Below are 24,878 nucleotides of genomic sequence, written 5' to 3'. Positions count from 1 at the left end.
ATTCCACGGTCCTGAAAGAGCCGGTCGGAAGTGCACGTTCATGCACCTTTGCCAACAGTCTCAGAGAAGTGTCTTTATTATTTTTTCTCTCAGTGTGTGGAGCCGCAAAGATATCGTGCGCCCACAATTGATATCCCATGGAAGGCATGGGAGCTTCCCCCTGCGCTCTGGAAAAGCGGCGTGTTGGAGAAGTCGCTGAATTCTTGCATGTGGAAATATGTATCGCTGCTTGAAGTGGCTTGTGTTGGTTTTCACTAGTCCCCCCCCCCACCCACCCCATGATGGACTCAGGCTGTGCATTTTTACACTGCAATTGAGTCAGCAAAATGATCCCTAAGTTCATGGGGATCCGGTTCATTGCAGTAGTAAAGTCCCTTTCTTTCACTCTCTAGCCATCTTTCTCACTTTCATATCTTTATGGACTCAGGGCCAGACAAGCCGTTCCCCCAAGCACCCTGGAGGGAAGCAGATAACTAGCCAGCTCTGCAGCAATTTAAAATTAGCAGCCTGAGCTTCAGGGCGTTCCCAGCGGTTCTCCCAAAGGATGTGCCTCAGAGCACCTGGCCTGGTTTCCATCTGGGTGCCTGCGGGCGACTGGCTCCCGTTCCCAGAGATAACAGGTCTTCCCTCCGGACCCTGGAACTGTGACCCTGTTTGGAAAACGGCTCTTTGCTCGTGAGATGGAATTTGGTATTTAGAGAGGAGATCATCCTTGATTCACCAGGGCGGGGTCCTCCAGGGGCCTTGCATGAGTGTCTTGTAGGACAGCGGCAGATAGAGCCTGGGCCCAGATGGCTGATGGGAATGCTGTGTGTGACCACAGAGGCGGAGGAGATGTGGGGGCGGGGGACTCGGCCACCAACCAAGGGGCAGGGGACAGCTTCTCCCCTACGACCTCCAGAAGGGCCACGGCCCTGCTGACCTTGACCCAGACGTCTGGCCTCTAGGGAGGAAAAAAAAAACATTCTCATGTTGTATTCTCAGGTTTTATGGTGATTTGTGACAACAGCCAGCCCTAGGAAGCTAGCAGTATCCTGGGGTGCGCCTGAGATTTCCACGTGTCCCAGAGACACTCATGATTGTCTGGCCTCACCTGTCCTTGGGCCACCAATGGCCATGGATCAGCCGCCACTCAGCTCAGTCACTTAAACCAGGAGACCTCTTGGTTTTGACGCCCCCCACCCCCAAGCTGAGGCTCAGCCTGGAGAGCGAGTCAAAACGAACCAGACTCACTCAGCAACTTCCACCCTCATTGACAAGATTTCCACCTCCCCACAAAATCACATTCCTTGGCTCCACGGTTCCCGCCCGCTGCACCCTGGCCCCACTTCCTGTCAGCCTGGGAGATAATAGCTCCCTTGTTCCGTCCTGGGTGTGCTTTGAAACACTTTAGAGGAGAAAAAAAAAAGTGGGCAGGGACAAAAACAAGAGTTTGACTGCTGTGTCCATTGGCAATCTCCAGCACAGAAGATGAAACATTAAAGAAAAAAAAATTCCCCTCTGGTGTTATTAACTATTTTTTTTTCCTTGTCCTCTTCTCCTTGCTTGGTATCCCGCTGACACCGGGCAGTCGCAGGCCCTTGGGCTGTGAATCGCGCTCTAATTGTTTCGTGCCTGCTGGTGGCTGATGTTCCGTGGTTCCTGCATCTCGCACATTCCTGCCGCACCTCTCCCCCCGACCCAGCCTAAGAAACACTCCCGAGACGCATGCGCATTAGCGCTGGTGTTAAGGGGAAAAAAAAAAATTCCAAACTGAAAACGAGCCAATGTCTTCCTAACACTGTACTTTAAAATATATAAACGTTTAAAGTAGTAGCGTCTGCTTGGTACTCCCTCTTAAGGACTCCTGATTTGAAAAGGTTAGGTGTTAGTGTCGCAGGTTCGATTCCCAGTCAGGGTACATGCCTGGGTTGCAGGCCATGACCCCGAGCAACCGCATATTGATGTTTCTCTCTCTCTTTCTCCCTCCCTTCCCTCTCTAAAAATAAATAAATAAAATAAAATAAAAAGGTTAGGTGTTGTGTGTCTCATATATGTATGTATATATTTCATCAAGTGGATTAGCTATTGATTTTTCTTTGAAAGTTGGTCCAATTTGTCTTTTTTTTCATTAATTCATTTCCTATTGGTAACATTTTATGTTAAAAATATGGTTAGCCCTGGCTGGGTAGCTCTGTTGGTTAAAGCGTCGTCCCCGTACACCAAGGTTGTGGGTTCCATCCCAGGTCAGGGCATGTAAAAGAAAAAAAAAACAACGAATGCATAAATCAGTGGAACAAAATATTGATGTTTCTCTCTCTCGAAAAGTCAATTAAGTATATTGTTTTAACCCCTATGTACTTAGTCCTGTGTAGTGCCCAGCAGGTAACTTGGCTGGTTACATATCACATTTTAAAGAGCATGCCTAAAGCCCTGGCTGGTGTAGCTCAGTGGACTGAGTGCTGCCCTGTCAATCAAACTGTCACTGGTTCGATTCCCAGTCAGGCCACATGCCTGGGATGCGTGCCAGGTCCCCAGTGAGGGGCACATGAGAGGCAACCACACACTGATGTTTCTCTTTCTCTCCTTTCCTTCCCCTCCCTCTCTCTAAAAATAAATCAATAAAATATTTAAAAAAGAACAAATCATCACGTTGAGGTACTAAAAGAGATTAAAAACAAAATAAAGAGCATGCCTAAAAATAGCAGAATTGGAGCTGAAACACCGCTAGAGGGGCACCGGGTTCTATGGGCAAAGCTTGCCCACGAGGAGGTTTCGGCCTCCCCCCCGTAAGTGGGTGTTTGCAGCTGAAGGGAGCCTCCCCCAACGTGGCCAAATGTCTACACTCCTCACCGAGGAAGGTCCACCCACTCGCTCGGGGAAAACTGCCCTCCGTTGGTGGACATAAAGGGAGACGCGGACAGCACAATAGTGACAGCAGGGGAAGCGCATGCGTGCTTCAGGGGAATGGCCCGTGACCGCAGGCCAGCCGCGCAATCCCTCGGGGCAGAGGGTGGGGCACGCCCTGAGAAAGAGCGCCAGAGATAACGAGGAGGATTATTTCCTAGCGGCGGCTGGGGTGCCTTCTCCCTCAGCCGAGCACGGGGCCCTGGGATGCGAACTCCACACACGAGGTAAGGGGGGCAGCACAGGTGGAGACCCAGGGTGTCTGCCCCTCACTGCCCTGCCCAGGAGGAGGTCTGCCCCCTACAGGTCTGTCAGTGTTCCAACTGCCGACACCCAGGGGGCAACCCTTAGGGAGGGGAGGTGGTGGGCGGGGCCGTGGGGCATCCAGCTTTCATCCCGGGGCCCAGGTCTGCCTCGAAGTGGAATTGCAATGTTTCCAGTAAGAGCCTCTAGAAATCAAGATGACCGACATCTTGGTGGCGGAGGGCCTGGTCATTTGGTCAGTGGTCCCTTACCTGCTATCACACCTGTGAGTTCTGAATGCATAAGGACCCTCACTCAGGGTCACTGTGGGTCCAACAGGAAATGGCTCCACTTGCCTTTTACAAAACTACCACCATGAGCCCTGGCTGGGGTGGCTCATTGGATAGAGTGCCCGTCTGCAAACCAAAGGGTGGCCGGTTCAATTCCCAGTCAGGGCACATGCCTGGGTTGTGGGCCCGGTCACCAGTAGGGGGCGGGAGAGGCAACCACACTCGGATGTTTCTCTCCCTCCCTCCCCGTCTCTGTAAAAATAAATATATAAAATATTTTTTAAAAAATACCACCATGATAGCCCTGGCTGGTGTAGCTCAGTGGATTGAGTGCGGGCTGCGAACCAAAGCGTCGCAGGTTCGATTCCCAGTCAGGGCACGTGCCTGGGTTGCAGGCCACAGCCCCCAGCAACCGCACATGGATGTTTCTCTCTCTCTCTTTCTCCTTCCCTTCCCTCTCTAAAAAATAAATAAAATTTAAAAAATACCGCCATGAAAGGTGTGCTGGAAGGCTAGACCCTGCTCACGGAGCCACTGGTGTGAAAGGTGAAAGTGAAATTTACGCCCGGCATCGTCCACTGTTTTATAATGACACATGTTCTTCTTGGCCCAACAGAAAACAGACCTGACGTGTGTTTTATAAACAGGAGGAGCCGTGTGTATGGAGGAGATCTCTGATAGGAGCTTCCGCATGCCTTGCATTTGCTGGTTCATTCATTTGCTGTTGATAAAGTGAAAGCATCACTCACTTCAATTTCTCCTACCTTTTTAAAAAAATTTAAAGTACATTTCTTTATTGTTGTTCAGTTACAGTTGTCTCCCTCCCTTTTCTCCTACCACCACTGCCCGCCCACCCCAATTTCTCCTACCTTCCTGGCAACGGATAGAAGCCTAGGATTTGACGAGCGCACCCCCGAGGCTCCAGAATGCCTAGCAGTGGGGGGCGGCAGGGTGCCGCTGTGCCCGTGCAGAAGACGACGTGCCCACCGCCGTCCGGTTCTCTGGGCAGTAACGCTGAGCGTGCCAGGAGTGAGAAGCTCCGCACAAGCGGCGTGCCCTCCGGCTTCCCCAAAGAACAGAAGCTGGATGCCGGCGAACGTCCTGGTCTCGGGAGCTGTGGCTACATGGCGAGTTCTTCAAAAAGAAAGCCGTCACCTCCGGAAGCCCACCCTGGTCCCATGGCACGTGACACTCTTCCAGCAGGGTCCCAGGTTGATTCACTGGGGGGAGGCCTTGCAGTCAGCAGATGTTGAGATTTTCACAAGGTGTTCGACGGGCTCTTTTTGATGGTGTCAGTAAGGGACAGGACGCAGATGTCTCGGTGTGAGGGTGGCCCAGGTGTTTGGTCGGCTGTGCACTTCCAGGCGTCAAGGAAAGGCTGGTGCGGGTCTGACCGGTGGGCATCGACCAGGCAGCAGGCCGCCCAGGATGTGGGCCACTCCCTTTTAGCATGTTTATTAGTATACAGACTGCAGCCTTATCAATATTTAAATGATGCAAAGTGGAGAGTGATACTTCATGTGAAAGGGAAAAGAAAAAAAAGAGCAAGCTCAGCTCCAGCTGGTGTGGCTCAGTGGATTGAGTGCTGGCCTGCGCATCGAAAGGTCGCTGGTTCGATTCCCAGTCAGCGCACATGCCTGGGCTGCAGGCCAGGTCCCCAGTTGGGCACGTGGGAGAGACAACTGATCAATGTATCTCCCAGACATCGATGTTTCCCTCCATTTCTTTCTCCTTCTTCTCCCCCTGTCTAAAAATAAATCAATAAAACCTAAAAAAAAAAAAAAAGAGCTCAGCAAAGTGGTATCACAGATGAATGTATGTTTGCACCACAGTTTGAGAAATGAACAAGACAACCCTTTCACGTGACAGGTAATCTGAGTGTCTGATCGTGATTACACAATGAACGTAAAATGTTAAAGACGACTTTGGCTGCGATGGACCGGGACCAGTGAAATTGGCGTCCCTGCTTTATGGGACCCAGTGGCCTGCATTTCAGCCCTGGGTGAGAACTGGGATTAAAGTCCACACCACCTCTGGGGTGGGTGGAAACAGGTGGCTCTTTCAGGTGGGGACCAGGGGACTTCCGAAAACCCTAGGTGTGTGTATAGGGTCCTCGATCAATTGGCTGATCATAGGCATCCACTTTGGAAAGGAAACTTTTTATTTGGCGATTATCACAGGTTCACGGGTGAGATGTAACAGATAATACAGGGGCATCCTTTGCCCCCTGCCTCTCCCAATGGTAACATCTTGCCAAATTACAGAGCAATGCATTAACTTTTTAAAAAAAGATTTTATTTATTTATTTTTTAGAGAGGGAGGGAGAGAGAGAGAGAGAGAGAAACATCCATGTGCAGTTGCTGAGGGCCGTGGCCTGCAACCCAAGCATGTGCCCTGGCTGGGAATCGAACCTGCGATGCTTTGGTTCGCAGCCCTCCCTCAATCCACTGAGCTACGCCAGCCAGGGCGCAATGCATTAACATTGATACAATGAAACAATGCGCCGAGTTTATTCAGATTTGCCGTTTACATGCGCTCCTGTATGTGACTGCGTTTGTTTAGTTCTGTGCAATGTCATCAGTCTGTGTGGATTCGTGTGGCCACCACAGCCAAGGTACACTCGAGATGGATTCTTCCGGGGGGTACACCCTCCTTAAGGCTACGCTTAAACAGGAAAAAAAAAAGTAATCTCATCATTCCCGTAACTGCAGGCATTCAGGATCCTGCAGGCTGGAAGGGATTCACGGGGCAGCAAGCACTGCGCAGCCACCGCAGGCGCCTGGTCCGTAGGTCTGCGTCCTCGTTTCAGTTGCCTGGATGCGCAGTGGGGACCACAGAGTGTAGACCCGTCGCCACTTGGCCGCTGAAGAAAGAGACCCGAGCTCATCCTGCTCGCCCTGGCTCTACCGGGCAGAACCCAGGCAAGGACGCGGGCCCCTCACCCTCTGTCCAGGGCGTCCCGTGCGGTCCTTGCCACCTACACCCAGCGTCGTCACCTGCTCACAGTCTCCGGATGGAGCTGCTCGGAGGAAACGGGTGTGTGTCAGCGCGCAGCTACCTAAGTGCAAACGACAAGACAAACGCGTGGTTTGCAAGGCAGATGGTTCTTCACAGTCCAGACGTTCGCGGAAACCGGAGAGGAGTGGGGGACTAGGTGGCACGCGTTCCATCCGCAAACACTCGGTCGTACCAGACCAGCACCTCGCCTTCGTAGCGGGTGCCGCCGTGGGTCACCAAGTCCAGGCGACAGAATTCCACCACAGTGAGAACAGAGTTTGGACGGACCAACTTTTCTGGGATCTAACTACGGGAAAGGCCGACTAGAGGCCACTCCTCATCTGGGCCGGGCGCCGTAGGAGGGTGTTTGTGGAAAGACCCCTCCTGCGGAGAGGTGCAGCGCTGGCGTACCGGCTGCGGGGATCGCCCCTTTCCGCGGGTCGGGGCAGCGTGGGCGCTCGCGGGGGGCCAGGTGCGTGCGTGCGCGCGGGACAGGCCAGCAGCGCGCCGCTCCCGTCCGCTTCCGGCCTCACCTGCGCGGCCGCATGCGGCCCGCGGTCCGCGCCAACAAAGGCGACAGCGCAGGGCGGGCAGCGCGCTCCAAGATGGAGGCGCCGGGGTCTCCGGCCGCTGCCAGGTCTGCCTCGCGCGGGCGCTTCCGCCGACTCACCTGCCGCGCCCCGGTCTCCCGGGAGGCGGGCTGACGCGCCCTCAGCCTCCGGGGGCGGTGCTTGCGCCGCAGAGGCGGTGCCTCGCGCCACGGATCCCAGACCCCCGGCCCCCCGGTTCCGAGCGCGCGACCCCGGCCCTGGCGAGCAGCGCGCGCCCTGAGCGGGCCCCCTTCCCACTCCGGGTACCAGGGGGGCCCCCGATCGCGCGCCCTGGAGCCCCTCCCCGCCCTGCTCCCCCAGCCGGCACCTCGCCGGGCCAGAGTGAGCCCCACCCCCTGCCCGCGGAGCGGCGCGAGCCCCCCGCGCGCAGGCCCTCCGCCCCGTGGCGCGCGCCCCGCCCCTCCGGCCCGCCCCCTCCGGGCCCGCCCTCCCGCTGCCAGTCATCCCGGCTCCCTCCCGGCCCGGCCGGCACTTTCCTCTCAAGTTGCAGCGCAAGTTCGCCTGTGGCTGGCGGCAGGGAGGGCGCGCGGAGCCTCCTCGCCCACGGCCAGGCGGGGGTCCCCGAGTGCATGGGCGCGGGCCGGGGGCGCCCGGGGGGCTGAGGAGCCGCGCAGCCCGCGCGCCCCGCGCCATGGAGGGCCCCGAGCCCCGCGCACGGCCCGAGCGCCTGGCGGAGGCCGAGGCGCGGACGGCCGACGGCGGGCGCCTGGTGGAGGTGCAGCTGAACGGCGGCGCCCCGTGGGGCTTCACCCTGAAAGGCGGCCGCGAGCACGGCGAGCCGCTGGTCATCACCAAGGTGAGGCGACCGCGAGACCTGCATGGTGACAGCCCGCAGGCGGGCGGGGGGGGGGCTCGGAGCGGGTGGGGGCAGCGGAGTGAGCGGCGCGATCGCGCCCCACCCCCCCGCCCCCGGCTCCAGGGCGCGCGTGTGCTCCGATCAGCCGTGGGGAGCGGGGCTCCGGGGCCCGCTTAGGTGTGTGGTCCGGGCGCCCCTCCCGCCGCTCTGTGGCGGCTTCCAGCCCCGCTGGCTCCCGGCGCCGCGGAGAGTTTAAATGGCTTCTGTTCCGGGTCCCCTCCCCTCCCCCTCCGGGAAGGGGCCCCGCAGGGTCTCTGGTCACTGGCGGTCTCGCCGGCGGCGGCGGCCGCCCCGGCGCGCACCTGTGGGGCTGCCCGGGGGGAGGAGAGAGCCGGCCCGCCGGTGTTTCCCTGTGTGGGCCCCTGCGCCCTGCACCCCTCGGACCTGCACCCTTAGCCCCGCGAAACGCCGAGCAGCAGCTGGTGCCGCCAGCGCGGCGTCTCGATTGCCATCAGCCCATCAATATTTACTGACTTTCGGCTCGCGGTTCCGCGGCTGTCTGGAGACCCGCGCCGGCGCGCAGAGAACTTTTCGGCCGCCTTTGTCAAGGTGCGGCTCGAACTCCACCGAGAGGAGAAATAAATGCCTCCCTGTGCCTCGCCGGGAATGTGTGGTTTTGCAAAGGTGGGGATGAGAGGGGGCTCTTTTAGACCTGAGTTTTCTGGTCTGGAGACAGAAAGGTCCGCCCTTGACATGGGCCGGCGGAACCCGTGTACCTTTCCTGTGAAAACTCACCAACAAGAACCCATCTCCCCCGTCCGGGTTCACTTCTGCTGGGAAAGTGTGGATTGGTCCGTTCCTTTGGGGAAGGGTTGGGCCGGATCCTTGCTGGGGACAAAGGTCCCTTTAAAATGGAAACAAGTCTTGGCCACGGGAAGCGTTTGAAGGTGACCTACCGGTTTTCTCTGCTTTCCTGCTCGGGCCGCCGCAGGAAGAAATCTGGCGACTCCGGACCCACCCCCTGCGGAGATGACTTGGGGAAGTGTGGGTGGCTTTTGTCATTCAGAAAGCAGAGGCTGTGACGCCAAACCTTGCTCCTCTGTCTTTTCCCTCGTTTTTTTTTTTTCCTTCTATTTACAGAAGTAGCGATGGTGAGGGGAGGACTGGGTGGGTGGGCCCTGGCGTCGCGTCGAGCTGGGTTCTTTGGAAAGAGGGTGGGCGGTCACTGGAGTGTCCAGCAAGGGCGCTTTCCCCGCACGTTGGTGCGTTCGGGCGTCTGTGTCCTGTGCCTTTTCAATACAGGTTTTCCAGCGCGTGTCTCATGGTACAAGTTCAAAACATGTTGGGTAAAGGACTCGGACTTTTAGTACTTCATGTCACTTTTTAAAGGATACACACACCATTCATTGTAAAAGGAGGTTTGCAGTTGTTTTGTATGGAAAATAATGCCATAATTAATAAATATAGGCATTGCCTGGTGGGGCTCAGTGGATTGAGCACTGGACTGCAAACTAGAGGGTCTCCGGTTTGATTCCCAGTCAGGGCACATGCCTGGGTTGCAGGCCAGGTCCCCAGTAGGGGGCGCACGAGGGTCAACCGCACATTGATGTTTCTCTCCCTTTCTCCTTCTCTTCCTCTCTCTAAAAATAAAATATTTTAAAAAGTAATAATAATAAATATTAATCCAATGAAGTCTGTTTTCTGTGCTCACGACTGTAAACCTACTTTTGCTTCACCGTGCATCCTTTTCATACTTGCCTCGGTAAGCCGGTGGAATACGTTGTAAAACATGATGTAAGGGGAGGCCTTGCGTTTTGGCCTTACACAGTGTGACGAAGCTGGAAATCACGTTACAATGGAGTTGTTTTAGCCCTGGCCGGGTGGCTCTGTGGAGGAGAGTGTTGTCCCTGTAAACCAGAGTCGTGGGTTTGATCCCCGGCCAGGGCGCACACAAGGACTGACCAATGAATGCATTAGTCAGCGGAGCAACAGAGTGATGTTTCTTTCTCTCTAAAAAGGAAATCAGTTGTTTTACCAGAAATTGGGTAAAGGGACCCCAGAGCACCTCTTTGTTTATATACGTACCCTGAGTTCTTTTTTTAAAAACAGATTTTATTGATTCTTACAGAGGGGGAAGGGAGAGAAAAGCGAGGGAGGAGCATACCAATGTGAGAGAGAAACTATGGGTGGGTGGTTTCTCTGATGTGCTCCAAAGCGGACAAGACATGCCCCCCAGCGGTGCTGGGAAGCAGGGACCACCCGTAACCCTGGCACGTGCCCTGCCTGACTGGGAATCAAACTGGTGACCGTTCGCTTTGCAGGGCGACCGCCAACCAACCGAGCCACGCTGGACAGGGCCCGCCTCTTTTAAAAAAAAAAATTTTGTGCCCTGGCTGGCGAGGCTCAGTGGATTGAACACCAGCCTGCAAACCAAAGTGTTCGATTCCCAGTCAGGGCACAGGCCTGGGTTGCTGGCCTGGTCCTCAGTAGTGGGCGCATGAGAGATGACCACACATGGATGTTTCTCTCCCTGTCTTTATCCTTCCCTTCGCCTCTCTCTAAAAATAAATATATAAAATCTTAAAGAAATCTCTTTTGCCTAATAGTCCATTAGGTTTTTAAAAAGATTTTATTTATTTATTTTTAGAGAGGGAAGGGAGGGAGAACGAGAGAGAGAGAAACATCCATGTGCAGTTGCTGGGGGCCGTGACCTGCAACCCAGGCCTGTGCCCTGACTGGGAATCGAACCTGCGACACTTTGGTTCGCAGCCCGAGCTCAATCCACTGAGCTATGCCAGCCAGGGCTGTCTATTGGTTTTTTAATTACAACTGACATTCAGTGCTACATCTGTTCCAGGTGTACAAGTTAGTGGTTATACATTTATATAACTTACAAGTAGCTCACCCCGATAAGCCTAGTACCCACCTGGTAACAGGTACCCCAAGTTCTAAAAAACCCAGTGTGTTGTTAGTGGGCTCCCATTCTAGAAACTGAAGGTGGGACAGCCCCGGGATCTTTTGGAGGGGGGCTAGGGGGGCATATGAGGCAGTTTGCTCCTGATTTGGCCGGAGGGCCGGCTCCCACAGGAGTCGCTAAGGTATTTTTTGGAAAGTTTTTGTGGCCAGGCTGGTAGCGGTATATGTACACAGCTTTTCCGGATTGTGCTTCAGGATTTCGCAGAATCAAATGTGTTTGATTCTTCTCCTTGATGCTCGTAATGTCTCTCCCTTCAAATGCTGTTTTTTTGTTGTTTTAATACACAGGACTGTTGCTTCTTTTGTTTATTTTTAGAGAGGGGAAGGGAGGGAGAGAAACATTGACGTGCAAGAGATGCATCCAATTGGTGGCCTCTTGCATGCCCCCAACCCAGGCACGTGCCCGGACCAGGAACCGAACCGGTGACCTTTCAGTTCACAGACCGGGGCTCAGTCTACTTACTGCAGGGGTTTCAGAACAGTGCGGGAGTTCTGTCTGAGTTTTCCCGCACACCCTGCATGGTATATTGTCCATGTTACTCACACACCTGTCTCTTGTGGATTGGTCATCAGTGATACTTGCTCACAGTGCAACTGCCAGTAATAAACAGTATCATTAGGAGAAAAGGATGAAGCAAAGTGTGTCTACTTGGAACAGCGTGGAGAATGGAAATGGACGTTTGTGATGGAGACTGTGGGCACCACGGGAATTTAGGCTAATTCCAGCTTCTCATCTTTTCTTTCCCTGCAGCTCCAGAAAAATCTTCAGGGTTCATGAGGTAGTGATTGTTCTGATTGATTTTGTGCATTTTTTAAAAACTGTCAGCCTCGGATATGTTTATTGACATGACAGAGGGGAGGGGGGAGAGACAGAAAGAGAGAGGGGGGTATGAGAGAGAAACATTGATTGGTGGTCTCTCGTGGGCAGCCCAGCTGGGATCAGACCATGACCTTGGGTATGTGCCCCAACTACGAATTGAACCCATGACCTTTTGGTGCATGGAGTGCTCCTTCCACCCACCTGACGGGGGCTTGAGATACTGTGCATTTGCAAAAGTTTGTGATTAGCCCTGGCTGGTGTGGCTCCGTGGGTTGGTTGCCTGTCGGCCCTGCAGACAAGAAGGTTCGAATCCGCGGCAGGCATATGCCTGGGTTGTGGGCCAGGTCTCCTGCTTGGGGCGCGTGAGAGGCAACTGATTTGGTGTTCCTCTCCCTCTCTTCCTCCTCCCCTCCCCCGCTTTCTAGAGGTTAATGAATACAGCCTTTAGCCCCGAGGTCCTGCACCACGCGCTTCCGGTTTAACAGCACTGACGGGGCAGGCGCTGGACCCCGTGTGGGAAGCACACTGGTGTTCCGACCCTGAGGGCTCGTTGTAACCCTCCGAGCCGTGCGCTCCTGGGAACTGGAAGGCGTGCCCCAGCACGGCCGCTCCAATCCCGGTCTGCAGGCGGAGGCGGAGGCGCAGGCGGAGGCGGGCTGCAGCCTGGGTTTTTATACGCGTGCCCTCGGGCCACAACCCTGGCAAGTCTGCAGAAGGACCTTGAGGACCAGGTCTTGACCTCGGACGTCCCTGTGGTTTGTGCGGTCGGTTGCCACGCCGCGTGGAATGACTCGGTCACGCCCACTGGGTGCGCGTGTCTAAACCTTGACCCCTGTCGAATACCCGGTTGCGCAGTGGTTTTGCGTGGGGCTGTGCTGTGCGTGCTTGGATGTTGAGTGGGGTCCCCTTTCTCGACCCACGGGCACCCCTTCTCCAGCTGTGACAACCCAAAAAAGTCTCTACACGGCGCCCTGTGCCCTGGGTGCGAAATCGCCCTCGCTGCATTGACCGCGTGCCTCCCACCTTTGCTCCGGGAGGTTATCGGCTTGCAAAGCTCCTGCGTGAGTCATTCTCTGTGGAGACTCCGGCCTCGTAGGATCTGCTGGCTGTGGTTGCAGGCCCCTGGCGTGGCCGGGGACTCCTGTGTCTAGGGCTGTTCTAGGCCTGTTTTCTCCCCAGGCTGCAGCCCCGATAAAAGGCTTTATTTACCTACTGAAACACAAACAAATACTTGCCTCATCTGCACTTTTGCAGCTGGAACAGGGAAACCAGGCAGGAGCTGCCCCGGCGCTGTGTTGGACGGCCGAGGGGCGCTGCTGGGTAGGGACTGGCGGCTTCTCTGGGTCTCGTTGGAAGGCAAGGGGGCCCGGGCCCCCCCGGGAGTGGCGTTCTTGGCATTCGAAGCACCTGTGTGAACTGCCACCTGGCTGCCACTGCAGGTGGCCATTGGGTCAGGCTTAGGAAAGACAGCAGCTGCTTGCTTGTCCGTCCTGCTGTCTGGGAGGGCACGTCCCTGCCCGTCTTTCCAAACCTTTCACTGGTTTGCATTCCTGCGACTGCCCTCCCATGGGGGTATCTCCGGACCTGTCAGTGTGAGACACAGAAGACCCCGCTGTATCCTCCTGTTTTCCTCTCTGTCTCTTCAGCAGAGGAGAACGTCCGTGGGGGTGAGGGGTGGAGGGAGGGGGGCACTGATTTCTAAAATGTCAGCGGCCTGGAATTCCAGGGAAGCATTCCGGGCCCCAGCTGGGTGTCAGCGGGCCCCCCGTGGCCTGAGGAATGTTTGTGCCCGGAAGGAATGAAACCCCGGCCCTCCTTGTGGCATTTCTTGGAGGAGTCGTCGTCGTCGTCCCCCCCCCCCTCCCCGCCCCGTCTCAGGAGGCCGGAGCCTTGGCTTAGCAGCCTCTCAGGCACCCTTAGAAGGGTCTGGCTGTGCCTGATCTCAGGGTGCCTTTGGGGGACCCAGCACCGCCCTGGAGCGGGTGGGGGGGGCTGTGGGCTGGGAGGTCCCCCCCCCCCCGACTCACCATCCTAGGGGCTTCAGGCTGTTGAAGCACTTCAGTGCATGGAAGACCAAGTCATGCAGCGACCTTTCTAGTTTCAGTGCTGGAGGTGACGGAAGGGAATCCCGGGACGTGGGGGTGGGGGGCAGCATCAGACAGCCCGGAGGCAACTGGGCTATGCAACTCCTGGCCAGATCTCCCGGTGCTGGGTGGCGGGTGGTGGGGGACGGTGGGAGGCCCTGGCCCCTGACGAGCCGCCCCTGGAGGGTGGAGAAAGGGCCCCATTGTGTGGGGCCGTGGTGTGTGTCACTGCTGACCGGGACACCCTGATGGGGACAGGCTGTCCCGGGGGACCCAGATGAGCTCCCGAGGGCCAGGTCCTTGGCCGGGGATCTCGGAGGGCTTTGAGGACGAAGGGTGTGTGTGTCGTCGAGGGAGCAGGTCCTCAGGGGCTGACGCATGGAGAGAGATCTCTCCGGGGTTTCACTGCACTTCTGGGCCGAGTGCCGGCCGCCTGAGACCCTGCCCTGAGGTTTGTTGCTGCTGCTTTTGCAGGCCCCGGGCAGAAATAAGGGGTGCTGGTGGGTGGGGAGGGCCAGGCCTCCCGCCACGCAGCAAAACCAGGTGCTGGGGGTGCTGAGGCCACAGCCACAGTCGGATGCGTGGGATTCTGAAGGCTCATGGGTATAGAGGAGTTACGGGGCCGGGGGCGGGGGCGGGGAAGAGGTGAGTTTTCTTTCCGTTGCCAGCCTGCTGTTTGCCAGGGGGCACTCATTTCTCTCTCTTCTCTGCCTTGCCCTGTCCCAGCCTGTGCCTGCGTTGGCTGGGGGGCGGGGGGGGGGACCTCCGCCCCGGCTGCTCTGCCCGCTGCTGGGTGCAGCATGGGGGAACCAGCAGGCAGTGTCGGGTCCCACCTGGGGGGGCTGGTGCCTGGGGCTTGGAGGTTCCACCCGTGCAGAAGGGGCTCTCACGGAGACATTCACTCAGCAGGACCGAACCCCACGAAATGCGGAGGGCTTGGGCGGCGTGGAAGCTGCAGGTGGCCGCTGCTCACCACGCTGCCTCGCCGCGATGATGAGTCTTGCCCTCCCGGGTTCACTTCTGAGTGTTTCTGAACATGTCCTAACAGTTGTCTTTGGGGAAACACGAACACAGGTTTGCCCGAGAGCTAAATGTGGAATAGCGTGATAATGACAGGCCTCTGAGAAGAGCGTTTCACCCAGTCCCGAGCAGAGGAGAGCAGAGGTTTCTCCCCGTGGTCAGAGCAATGCCTGCCTGCTCGCAGGGGGCCCCCCCGGGCTTGCGATTTGGGAAGTCCTGTGAGGTGGTCCCCCCCCCCGGCCAGGGTGGTTTGGTGTCAGCAGGCCAAGGAACCTGGGCTCGTGGCTTTCTCCCGGGCTCCGTGGAGTTTTTCTTGGACACTCTGGGCACAGTGTAAACATTCGGCAGGATCATTTAAGGATCTGAGGGCTGAACAGACGTTGTATTCAGGTCTTTTCTTCTTCTTTCGCTTTCAAACCCTGTGGCCAGGCGGGAGGGCGGCTCTTGGAGCAGAAATGCCACAAGACACTGTTCTGCCAAGTGGATGCCTTTCCCCCACCCCCGCAGGAGGGATTGGGAGAGAGCTCGCCACTGCATGCTGAGGTGTTTGTTCTTCTATTTTTAATGGGATAAAGTTTACTTACTAACTTATTTTAGAGAGAGGGGGGTGTGACAGGGAGAAAGGGAGGGAGAGGGAAACATAAACGGGTTGTGTCTCGTACATGCCCCGACTTGTTGGGGACCGAACCTGCAGCCCAGGCAAGTGCTGGGGCTGGGAATCGAACCGGCGACCTTTCACTTTCTGGGACGAGGCCCAGCCAGCTGAGTCACAGGGGTCATGGGTCCTGGGCCTTCTTGTAAAATAAGGCCAGTGCCCCACAAAAGGGAGGTATATATCCTGGAGGAATTGTTTCCCTGTCATCTTCCTGGAGTGGACATTTGCATTGTCCTGTGGTAGATCCGGTTCTGTGCCACCCTGTGACTGTGAAGTTAAGGCTTCTTTTCCGGGAGAACACGGCTGAGTAGAAGGACTCTAGAGTTTTGTTAAAAAAAAAATGAAATAAATGATTGGACTAACCGTCTTTTAGGTTCAAACCAATCTGGTGGTTCTGGAAAGCCAGCATGTTCTGAAGTGCAGAGCAAAAGTATCGTTTTTGACCTGGGCTGGTTTTTTTTTTTTCCGTTTTAAATCTCTGGCGTTTTTTAGTTGTAGGGACTGTTCAGCTGCCTCCGGTGGGTGTGGACAGGAGGGAAAGTTTCGCAGATTATCTTCCTTCGGGGCGGAGGGGACTGAGATCTCCGGATCAAAGGCGTAGCGTGAAGGTCAGCCTCAGCCCAGGCCGGGGAGGGTCTGAGAGCTTTAAAGACAACATTTTTACTTCCGCGTAGAAAGGACGGAATGTTAGTGTATCTTTTTCGAGTTTTTGTTTTTATCGGAGTGGTTCTGGGGGCAGTTTAAATAATCAGACCGCTCCTCAGGCTTGTTGTCCCGCGCACCAGCTCATTTCCTGTTCCCTGGAGACAGCCATTGAAACTTTGTAGCCGATTTCTGTCGGCTTGTGCTCACCTTCTGGATTGCGGCTCCTTTTGTTTGTTCTCTTTGGAAGTGACTGGTGACTTCCTGCCGGAGCAGACGGGGATTTAGCCGCCCCGCCCCCACAACCTCCTTCCCACCCACCGAGTACCCAGGCCCCTGTCTGGGGTTCCCACACTGCCCGCGTGTACTTACATCATCGTTTTGGTTGGAAAGGGGTTTTTTCTTTTCAAAAAGAACTTCATTTTATTTATTTTTAGAGAGAAGGGAAAGGAGGGAGAAAGAGAGGGAGAGACACATAAATGTGTGGTTGCCTCTGTCTCACCCCCCTTACGGGGGACCTGGCCCGCAACCCAGGCATGTGCCTTGACTGGGAATCGAACCTGCGACCCTGTGGTTCACAGGCTGGTGCTCCATCTACTGAACCATAGCAGCCAGGGCTGGCCTTTCCTTTTCTTGACCCTTTGACCCAGCTCTCAGTTTTTCAAGCTGACGTTTTCATTTCGTGGTATTTTTTAAATATTATATTTATTTATTTTTAGAGAGGGAAGGGAGGAGAGAGAGAGAGAGAGAGAGAGATCAATGTGCGGTTGCTGGGGGCCATGGCCCGCAACCCAGGCATGTGCCTTGACTGGGAATCGAACCTGCGACCCTGTGGTTCACAGGCTGGTGCTCAGTCTACTGAACCATAGCAGTCAGGGCTGGCCTTTCTGTTTCTTGACCCTTTGACCCAGCTCTCAGCTCTTCAGTCTGACGTTTTCATTTCGTGGTATTTTTTAAAAGATTTTATTTATTTATTTTTAGAGAGGGAAGGGAGGGAGAAAGAGAGAGAGAGAGAAACAACAATGTGAGGTTGCTGGGGGCTGTGGCCTGCAACCCAGGCATGTACCCTGACTGGGAATCGAACCTGCAACACTTTGGGTCGCAGCCTGCGCCCAATCCACTGAGCTACACCAGCCAGGGCTTCATTTCTTGGTATTTTTTTGTGCTTCTAGGGGACTTTGGTGCAACTGTATCTCCCAATTTTTCCATTGGATTTTAACATTTGTGCTCTCACTTGTTGGCCATTTCCAAACTTTTTGTTGTTCTGGACTGTTGCTTGTTGATATCAGACGGATGGTGTTTCCTGGTGCTTGTTTCCTATGGTGGAGGATATTTAGTTGTTGTGCTTGCTTTGAATGTTTTTCTGGGTGGATTCAGTGCTGACCTCTGCTGCGTTGTTTTGTTTGTTCTGGCTTCTCTCTTCCGCGCTGAGGGCTGTCTTGCTGGCCCAGGTCGTTGTGAAGACGAGTGGGTGGTGCAGCTCTCTGCGGAGGCGGTGTGCAGGCAGAGAGGGCCTCCCTGGGGCTCCTGCGGGGCCGGAGCTTTGGGTGCTCCTACCCCCCTGCTGCGCGTGCCCTGGTCCGCCATCAGTCTCCTCTGCTGGAGACAGGTTTCTGGCGTGGGCAGATCGGAAAGGTGAGGCGAGGTTTCAGGGACTTGGCCAGTTCCGAGGAGCCCAGCTTAGGTCACGGAGGTCCCAGGGGTCCGTCACCTGCCCCCCTACTCCGGCCACTACCACGGCGGTTCTGGTTTGGAGGGAACGGTGCGGTGCTCGCTACCGGAAGCGGCAGAGCTTGGAGACGCAGCTGGGTCTCGCCTTGGTCCATCAGCGTCTCTAATCCTGAATGCTTCAGGCTGTCACTCTGGAAGCATTCCCCTTTCGCTGTAGTAACACGGGGATTAAATGAGGTTATGCGTAAAGCTTGCCCTGGTGAGTTACATTTCTTCTCTCCTCTCCCTTCCCCCGCGCTTGCCTATAGAACCCCGCTTCGTGAAGAATTGGGGAAACTGTAAATAATGTCGTTGCCTGGGACCACCAGTATGTAAAGAATGTAGGCTGGATTTTGTATGGGAACACGTTAATGCGTGTGGTGGAGATTCTGTTACCGATGGTGACCATTTAGTATGGGCTTGAAAGAAAGCATTTAATGAAAGTCCATCTCTTGTCCACCAGTACACTCACTGTGCTTTTTACTGCCCAGGGGAGTGATTCTTTCCTCCTTTCTACCCCCGCCAGTACTTTTTATAATAATGTTTTTTCTCTTTTTAAAAGATTTTATTTATTTATTTTTAGAGAGGGAAGGGAGGGAGAAAGAAAGAGAGACAAACATCGATGTGCAGTTGCTGGGGGCCATGGCCTGCAACCTGGGCATGTGCCCTGACTGGGAATTGAACCTGCGACACTTTGGTTCGAAGCCCGCGCTCAATTCACTGAACTACACCAGCCAGGGCTTATAATAATGTTTTTTCCTTTGTGTCATATCAGTGGAGGGTAGCTCTCTCAGACCAATTCAGATCAGGTTAAATGTTAGAAGGTCTCCCAGGCATAGTGTGGGACCCGCCCTGCGTGGAAGAGGTCGCTGCACTTGTCTTCTTTCTTCTGCACACACTGTTGGACTACATTTCCCAGCTTCCCTGGCAGTTAGGTGTGGCCATGTGACAGTTCTGGCCAATCAGGTGAACTTGGGAGTGAGGGTTGCCCGGCTGGAGCTGGCCCTGCAGTCCCTGTTGCTGCTGGTGGTCTGGACCAAACCTGCCTGTAGGACTGCCCCTGATCCTGGGTGCCTGAGTGACAGCGGGGCGCTGCTCAGGACCTGGGGCCCCTCCTAGGAGTACCATCACCTGAGCAAGAAATAAACGAGCCCCCGTGGTGTTTGGGCCGTGACTCGGTTCCTGCATTATTTGCTCTAAGAGGGAGACAGTTCCAACAAATGGAATGCAGAGGGAAGTCAGCTTTGCTTTTGAGAAGACACTTAGCTTCAGGAGACTGACTGTGCAGGGCTTAACGTGCTCCTGCGCCCACGCAGGGTGCAGCGGCCTCTTTCCTTCGTGGGAGCAGCCCCTCTGGGCTGCGGGTGCAGTTAGTGCCCTGCTGATGGAGCCCTGCACGCCCAGAGCGTTGGCTGCCTTTCCCCCTTATGGGATGTTGGCCCAGTTTGGCTCTGCCCCTCCCTGGAGAGGGGTTGCCTGGCAGCTACGGAGAGCTGGGGCTGCGGGCACAGAGAGCCCCCCACCCCCACCCGCGCCTGCCCTGCCCCCTGCAACCAGGCCAAGAACCTTCACCGAGGGCCGGCGAGGCGAGGAGGCTGGGTGCCAGCTGCTGGCGTGATGTCAGGGTCCGTACCTTCCAGGTCGCATTCCCCTTCCCTCCGCTGCCTGGGTCGGGGCGCAGGAGATGCCGCTGGGAGGGCTGCACGTTCAGTCCTCACGAGCGGGGCTGCCTGTCTCAGACGCATGAGCTAATAATGATGTGTTCTGGCAGACTGGTTTTCCCCTTGGGGGCCGGAGCATGGGACCCATGAACTAGACCATCCAAGAAAGGGGAGAGGAAGGTGGGGCTGGTGTTGGGGACCTCGGTGTGGGGGAAGGGGGCGCGGGGGAGGGTGCCCGGGGCCCGGGCGTGGCAGCTCCCGGGACGTGAAGGGACTTCGTTGCCTGTGGCTGGAAAACGCTGCAGCCGAGGAAGTTCTGCCTGTGTCTACGGTACGTTCGCTGGGCGGATGTTTGTACGTTTGTAAGCAGCGTGATGTTTATCCCGGCTAATTGTACGCAGGCTTGCCAATTTGTACACATGGGGATCCTGCTGTTTCTTGCAGAAACGTTGAAACGGTCTTGGAAAAAAGTGAAAATAAAGGAGAAGAGGGATCAAAACGTAGAATTATATTATTTCTGGCAGTATAGCTATATTGATTCCTCCCCACCCCCCGTGGAATTCTTTGCTTCGCACCATATATTTATAACATAGATGTAATTATTAATTGCTTCAGGGTAATTCTCTCTGTTGTTGATAGTAATTTGAGAAAGTGAGAGAAAGAGAAACATCCATTTGCTGTTCCATTTATTGGTGCTTTCATTGGTTGACTCTTGTCTGTGTCCTGACCAAGGGTTGAACCCACCACCTTGGTGTATCCCAACGATGCTCTTACCCACTGAGCTATCATGTAGCCAGGGTGAAGGTAAATTCTCTTAAGAATTATGCCCTGGCTGGCGTAGCTCAGTGGATTGAGCGCGGGCTGCGAACCAAAGCATCGCAGGTTCGATTCCCAGTCAGGGCACATGCCTGGGTTGCAGGCCACGGCCCCCAGCAACCACACATTGCTATTTCTCTCTCTTTCTCCCTCCCTTCCCTCTGTAAAAATAAATAAAATCTTAAAAAAAAAAAGAATTACATGGGCGCCCCAGGCAGTGCGGCTCCGTGGGTTGGGCGTTGTCCCGAAAACGGAAAGGTCCCCGGTTTGATTCCTGGTCGGCACACCTGCCCGGGTTGTGCACACCTGGTTGGGGCGCGTGCAGAAGGCAACCTGTCAATGTTTCTCTCTCACGTTCATCTTCCTCTCCCTCTCTTGCTCCCTTCCTTCTCTTCTCGAAAGTAAAAACATGAAAAAAGAAAAAAAAAGAACGCCTTTGCTGACACGCCTTGGAATCAGCTGATCGCTCAAAGGAAGCTTAGTTGTGTGGCTGGCAGTTGGAATTTCCAAAAGGACCCGTTTCGTATCGTTGAGCATATTGCGTTTTATCATTAAGCTTTTCCGAGGCAGGGCTATTCAAAAAAGAAAAAACAAAAAACAACCCAACTGCACCTTCTGGAAAACTGCGTCCTTTCTCTATTGGTCTGGAACGTCCGTGCGTAAACAGTGCGCGCTTTGGACGGTCCGCGCGGCCGGCTGCTCACTTCCCCTCGCGCCGGGCGTCTTGAAGGAAGAAAGCTTGCTCAGGAAGCATCTGGGCTTGTGAAGATAGGCCCGCGGCTGCTCGACTCAGATTGATTCCGTGTGCCTTTGGCCGCAAAAATCTCACACGGCTGATACCACCCGGGGTGTACAAGGCTGGGGTGGGGGGAGAGGGCGGAGTGGCCCTCTTTCCGGCTGCTGCCCCATTTCCAGGGGGTGGTGGTGTGGACGAAAGTCATCGTCCCCGGGTAGCGGGGTGCCCGGTGGTGCAGTTTTACCCACGGAGGGAAGTTCTTCTGCTGGCGACTGAGGGGCTCCTCCTGGTGCCCTGGGCCAGGAATTGGGTTTGCTTTCCCAGAGTGCCATTCTGAAATGACTCTGCGGGTGGTATTGTCCCCTGAAGACCGTGTCTCTGTCTCCTGGAGAGGCATCGTTTTGCACGTCTGTCTTCCTGCGGGCTCTTGATTCCCTTGGCCGTCCGCTGCGGTGCTGGCTTCTCGGAGGTGCGCCCCTTACCTCTCATCTCCGGTCTGTGGGGTCCCCTCCCTGCACAGACTGAGTCCCCTCCCTGCACGCAGACCCGCGCTGAACCCCTGTGTGCACTCCCGAGCCTCAGGCACATGCCCCTGCAAACTCGGAGGGATCCGGATGGTGCGCATGCATGCATCCATCCAGACGCCTCACCTTCTGTAATTCCCCTGCATCGCCACTGCTGTGCACAGCTTTAGCCCCAGTGTGGGCGCATCCTCATGCCCCTCTCTCTCCCCGCTGACCTTCTGCAGCCAGCCGACCCCCAAGGGCTGTGGAGCTGGACAACTGCCTGGTGTCGGTTGCTTCTTTCTCATTCCCGTGATGGCCTTCCTGTCTGCATGATTGCTGGTGTGCACAGCCACAGTGCTCTTGAAGTTGCACCCTGCCTCCGACTCTTCCTGCAGATGTCCGGCTGTGCGGGGTCCCCATGCTCCCTGAGGTCTCACGCCCTGGCTGGAAGTCGGTGTCAGGGATTGTGACCCCAGTGACGGCTCATCTAATAATACTTCAGCCAGGTGTACGTGCGTGACTCTCCATCTTTCGGCTCTTGTTTCTCAGCCGTGTCTCCTGTATCCTCTCCCTGCCTCGATCCTGGAGGCCTGCACTGTCCCTTTGTTAGCCACTTGTCCCCTGTGACTCCTGAGCACTTGAAATGTGGCGTGTCCCACATGAGATGCACGGCAAGTGAAAATACACACTGGAATTCAGACGTAGTCTGAAAAAAAAAAAGGGCGATGCGGAGTATCTCACTAGTAATTCCTTTACAGTGATTACCTGTTGAAATAATGATATTTTTGCTCTTTTGAGTTAAATAAAAAGTCTTTTCTTAAAATTAATTTCATATAATTCTTTTTTAAAAGACTATTTATTTTTAACATTTTATGTATTTGTTTTTAGAGAGGGGAAGGGAAGGAGGAAGAAGGGACAGAAACAGCAATGTGTGCTTGCCTTTCTTGTGCCCCCTGCTGGGGACCTGGCCCGCAACCCAGGCATGTGCCCTGATCGGGAATTGAACCGGGGACTTGCCGGTTTGCAGGCTGGCACTCAATCCACTGAGCCACACCAGCCAGGGCTCACGTACTTCTTTTTGCTTTTTAAAATGCGCCTCCTGGAGCCCTGGCTGAGTGGCTCAGTGGGTTGGAAGGTCATCTCAGACACTGTCTCGCACACACAAAGGTTGCGGGTTCGGTCCCCAGGAGGGGTGTGTATGGCAGGCAAGTGATTGATGTTCTTCTCTCACATCAATGTTTCTCTCTGAGCCTCTCTCTGTAAAATCCATTTTAAATATATAAAAAAACGATGCTCTGGTTGGTGTAGCTCAGTGGATGGAGCACGGGCTGCAAACCAAAGCATCACAGGTTCGATTCCCAGCCAGGGCACATGCCTGGGTTGCAGGCCATGGCTCCCAGCAACCACACATGGATGTTTCTCTCTCTCTCTCTTTCTCCCTCCCTTCCCTCTCTAAAAATAAATAAATCAATCTTCAAAAAATATGGTGCCCTTTTGCTAGAGGCGCGCACACCGGCACATCTGCTAGTGCACATTTGGTGTTTGATGTGGACACAGGTGGAGAATGTGCCGTGTGACCCCATGGGTATCGGGTGCCCAGCACAGGCAAGCGGGCGGGGGCAGATTGCAGACCGGGCCTTGCCAGGGCCTGGGGGAGAGGCAGAGCAGGGCTCTCCCAGTGGGCCCGGGTGTTTCGGGTGGTGACTGTGTTCCAGCGGTCTGGGCGCCCCACGCTGAGGATTCTGAAAACCGCTGAGGTGGACCCTTGAGACGGCACATGGTAGGGATGTGAGGGGTGCCTCCTGCCGCTGGGGCTCCGTGAAGGGAAAGGGGTCCAGGTGTTCAGTCTCCTTTGTGAACGGCAAAGACCTGGCCCAGAGGAGGCTGACCAGGAAGGCCCCTTGCAGGTCGCGGTCTTGGCCTCTGGGCAGTTCCTCCACGGCCTGCATGGAGGGCACGGGGACCCGTCTGTGTGGGTGCTGGGCCCCACCTCAGGCAGACGCCTGCGGGGAGAGGCGGTGTCTGGTCTTCGGGGGGCATCACCCCGGCAGTGGCAAGGGCCCCCGCACTGGGTGGGGGAGCCGCTTTCCTGCAGGTGGGCGGGGTGGGCAGCAGGTGCTGGCAGGGATTTCTGCGGCAGCAGAAGGGCCGTTGGGTGCAGGGGTGCGGAGGGATGGGGAGCCTCAGGTTGCGGGTGGGGATGAAGTCAAGGCCTCTGGGTGGTTCTCCAGAGGCACAGGAGCCCCCCCCCCCCCGGACATTTGCGTGGGGGATGCTGCAGAAGGCACCCGAACGAGGGGTGTGGCTGTAGGTGCTGCTGCCTCTCCCGTCCCACCCGCCCCATGCAGTTCAGGGCTGAGCAGGGATGGGGCCCCAGCTCGGACAATGTGGGAGGCGCCCCCAAAACGTTCTGTGGAGGCAACGGGTGCGTCCAGGGCCTACCCGGATCTCCCCGTGCCCAGCTGCATTCGGTCGATGGGCAGGTGCTGGTCTTGACCGGCCTGCTCAGGGCCGTGTGGAGCAGCAGGCGTGCTGGGGTGGCTCCCCGGGTCGCTGGTCCTTCCCCGCGGTTCCTGGGCAACACGCGGCTTGCTTCGCTCCTCCTCGAGTGTGTTTTCTGTGCTCCGTCCTATGGCTCCTCAAGCAAGCAGCTCAAACAGGAGTCAAGTAAGAACGTCCCACGCAAATGCAGGAGAGGTGTTGGCTGGCCTTCTCTGAAAGGGAAGATGAGAGTCTTTTTTCCTTTTTTTTTTTTTAAAAGAAAGCAGCGTGCAGCCTGCTCTTTCTGGTGGACAGACCGTGTCTCCGTTATGATTTCAGTAGGCGAAGAAGGGACGAGGTGGCTGAAGGCGCCCTAGCAGACGGTGACAGAGAGGGCAGCTGTGCGCGGCGCTGTCTGCTGGCGGGGATGACAGAGCAGGTATAGAAGTGTGACCTTTGGCCTACATAGAGAAGACGGTAATTTCAAGTTCACACCAGCTGGGAGGCAGAGTGAATATTAAACAGTTTTGGGGCCCCAGGTACAATAGCAGCATTGAAGGCCAGCCTTGGCCTCGTAATTCAGCCCCTAGCTGTGTATCCCAATATACATGTATTAATCACCACGAAACTGTAACTCAGCAAATGAGTCACCTGTCTGATTCTGTCCAGATTCCTAACCATTCTGGTTGTGTGGCTCCTGCCAAATGAACTCCACTCTGGAGTAAAAAGTGGTTGTGTAATCAAATACACCTTTTCCGTGTTCTCAAGAATTTCTTGTTATTAATCATCCTAAGATTGTACTCGAATTGTCCTCATAAGCAATTAACCTTTTATTTTTGTAGTCATGCTTTAATTCATGGAGAATTGTAGGACGTGCCCTAAAACTCCATCAGGTATGCGTTACTCTTCTCAGAAAGGGGGAGGATTGTACAAAGGCGCTCTTGTTTA

The 24,878-nt window shown here is 55.5% G+C and overlaps 1 protein-coding gene across 1 annotated transcript in view; it reads left to right on the top strand.

Annotated features, from left to right (window-relative positions):
• Nucleotides 1–7,491: 7,491 nt before the first annotated feature.
• The window catches only part of SHROOM2 (shroom family member 2), a 92,802-nt gene continuing 75,415 nt past the window's right edge, over nt 7,492–24,878 (top strand). The window contains 1 exon segment of the mRNA XM_045855889.1: nt 7,492–7,823. Coding sequence (XP_045711845.1) covers nt 7,659–7,823 — 165 coding nt within the window. The 5' untranslated portion in view covers nt 7,492–7,658.

Source organism: Phyllostomus hastatus, unplaced genomic scaffold (assembly GCF_019186645.2).
Source record: "Phyllostomus hastatus isolate PE091 unplaced genomic scaffold, TTU_PhHast_1.1 phas_scaffold_12, whole genome shotgun sequence".
NCBI classification, from domain to species: Eukaryota; Metazoa; Chordata; class Mammalia; order Chiroptera; family Phyllostomidae; genus Phyllostomus; species Phyllostomus hastatus.
Note: the sequence above shows the minus strand (reverse complement) of the source record. Positions and strands in the feature narration are given on the sequence as shown.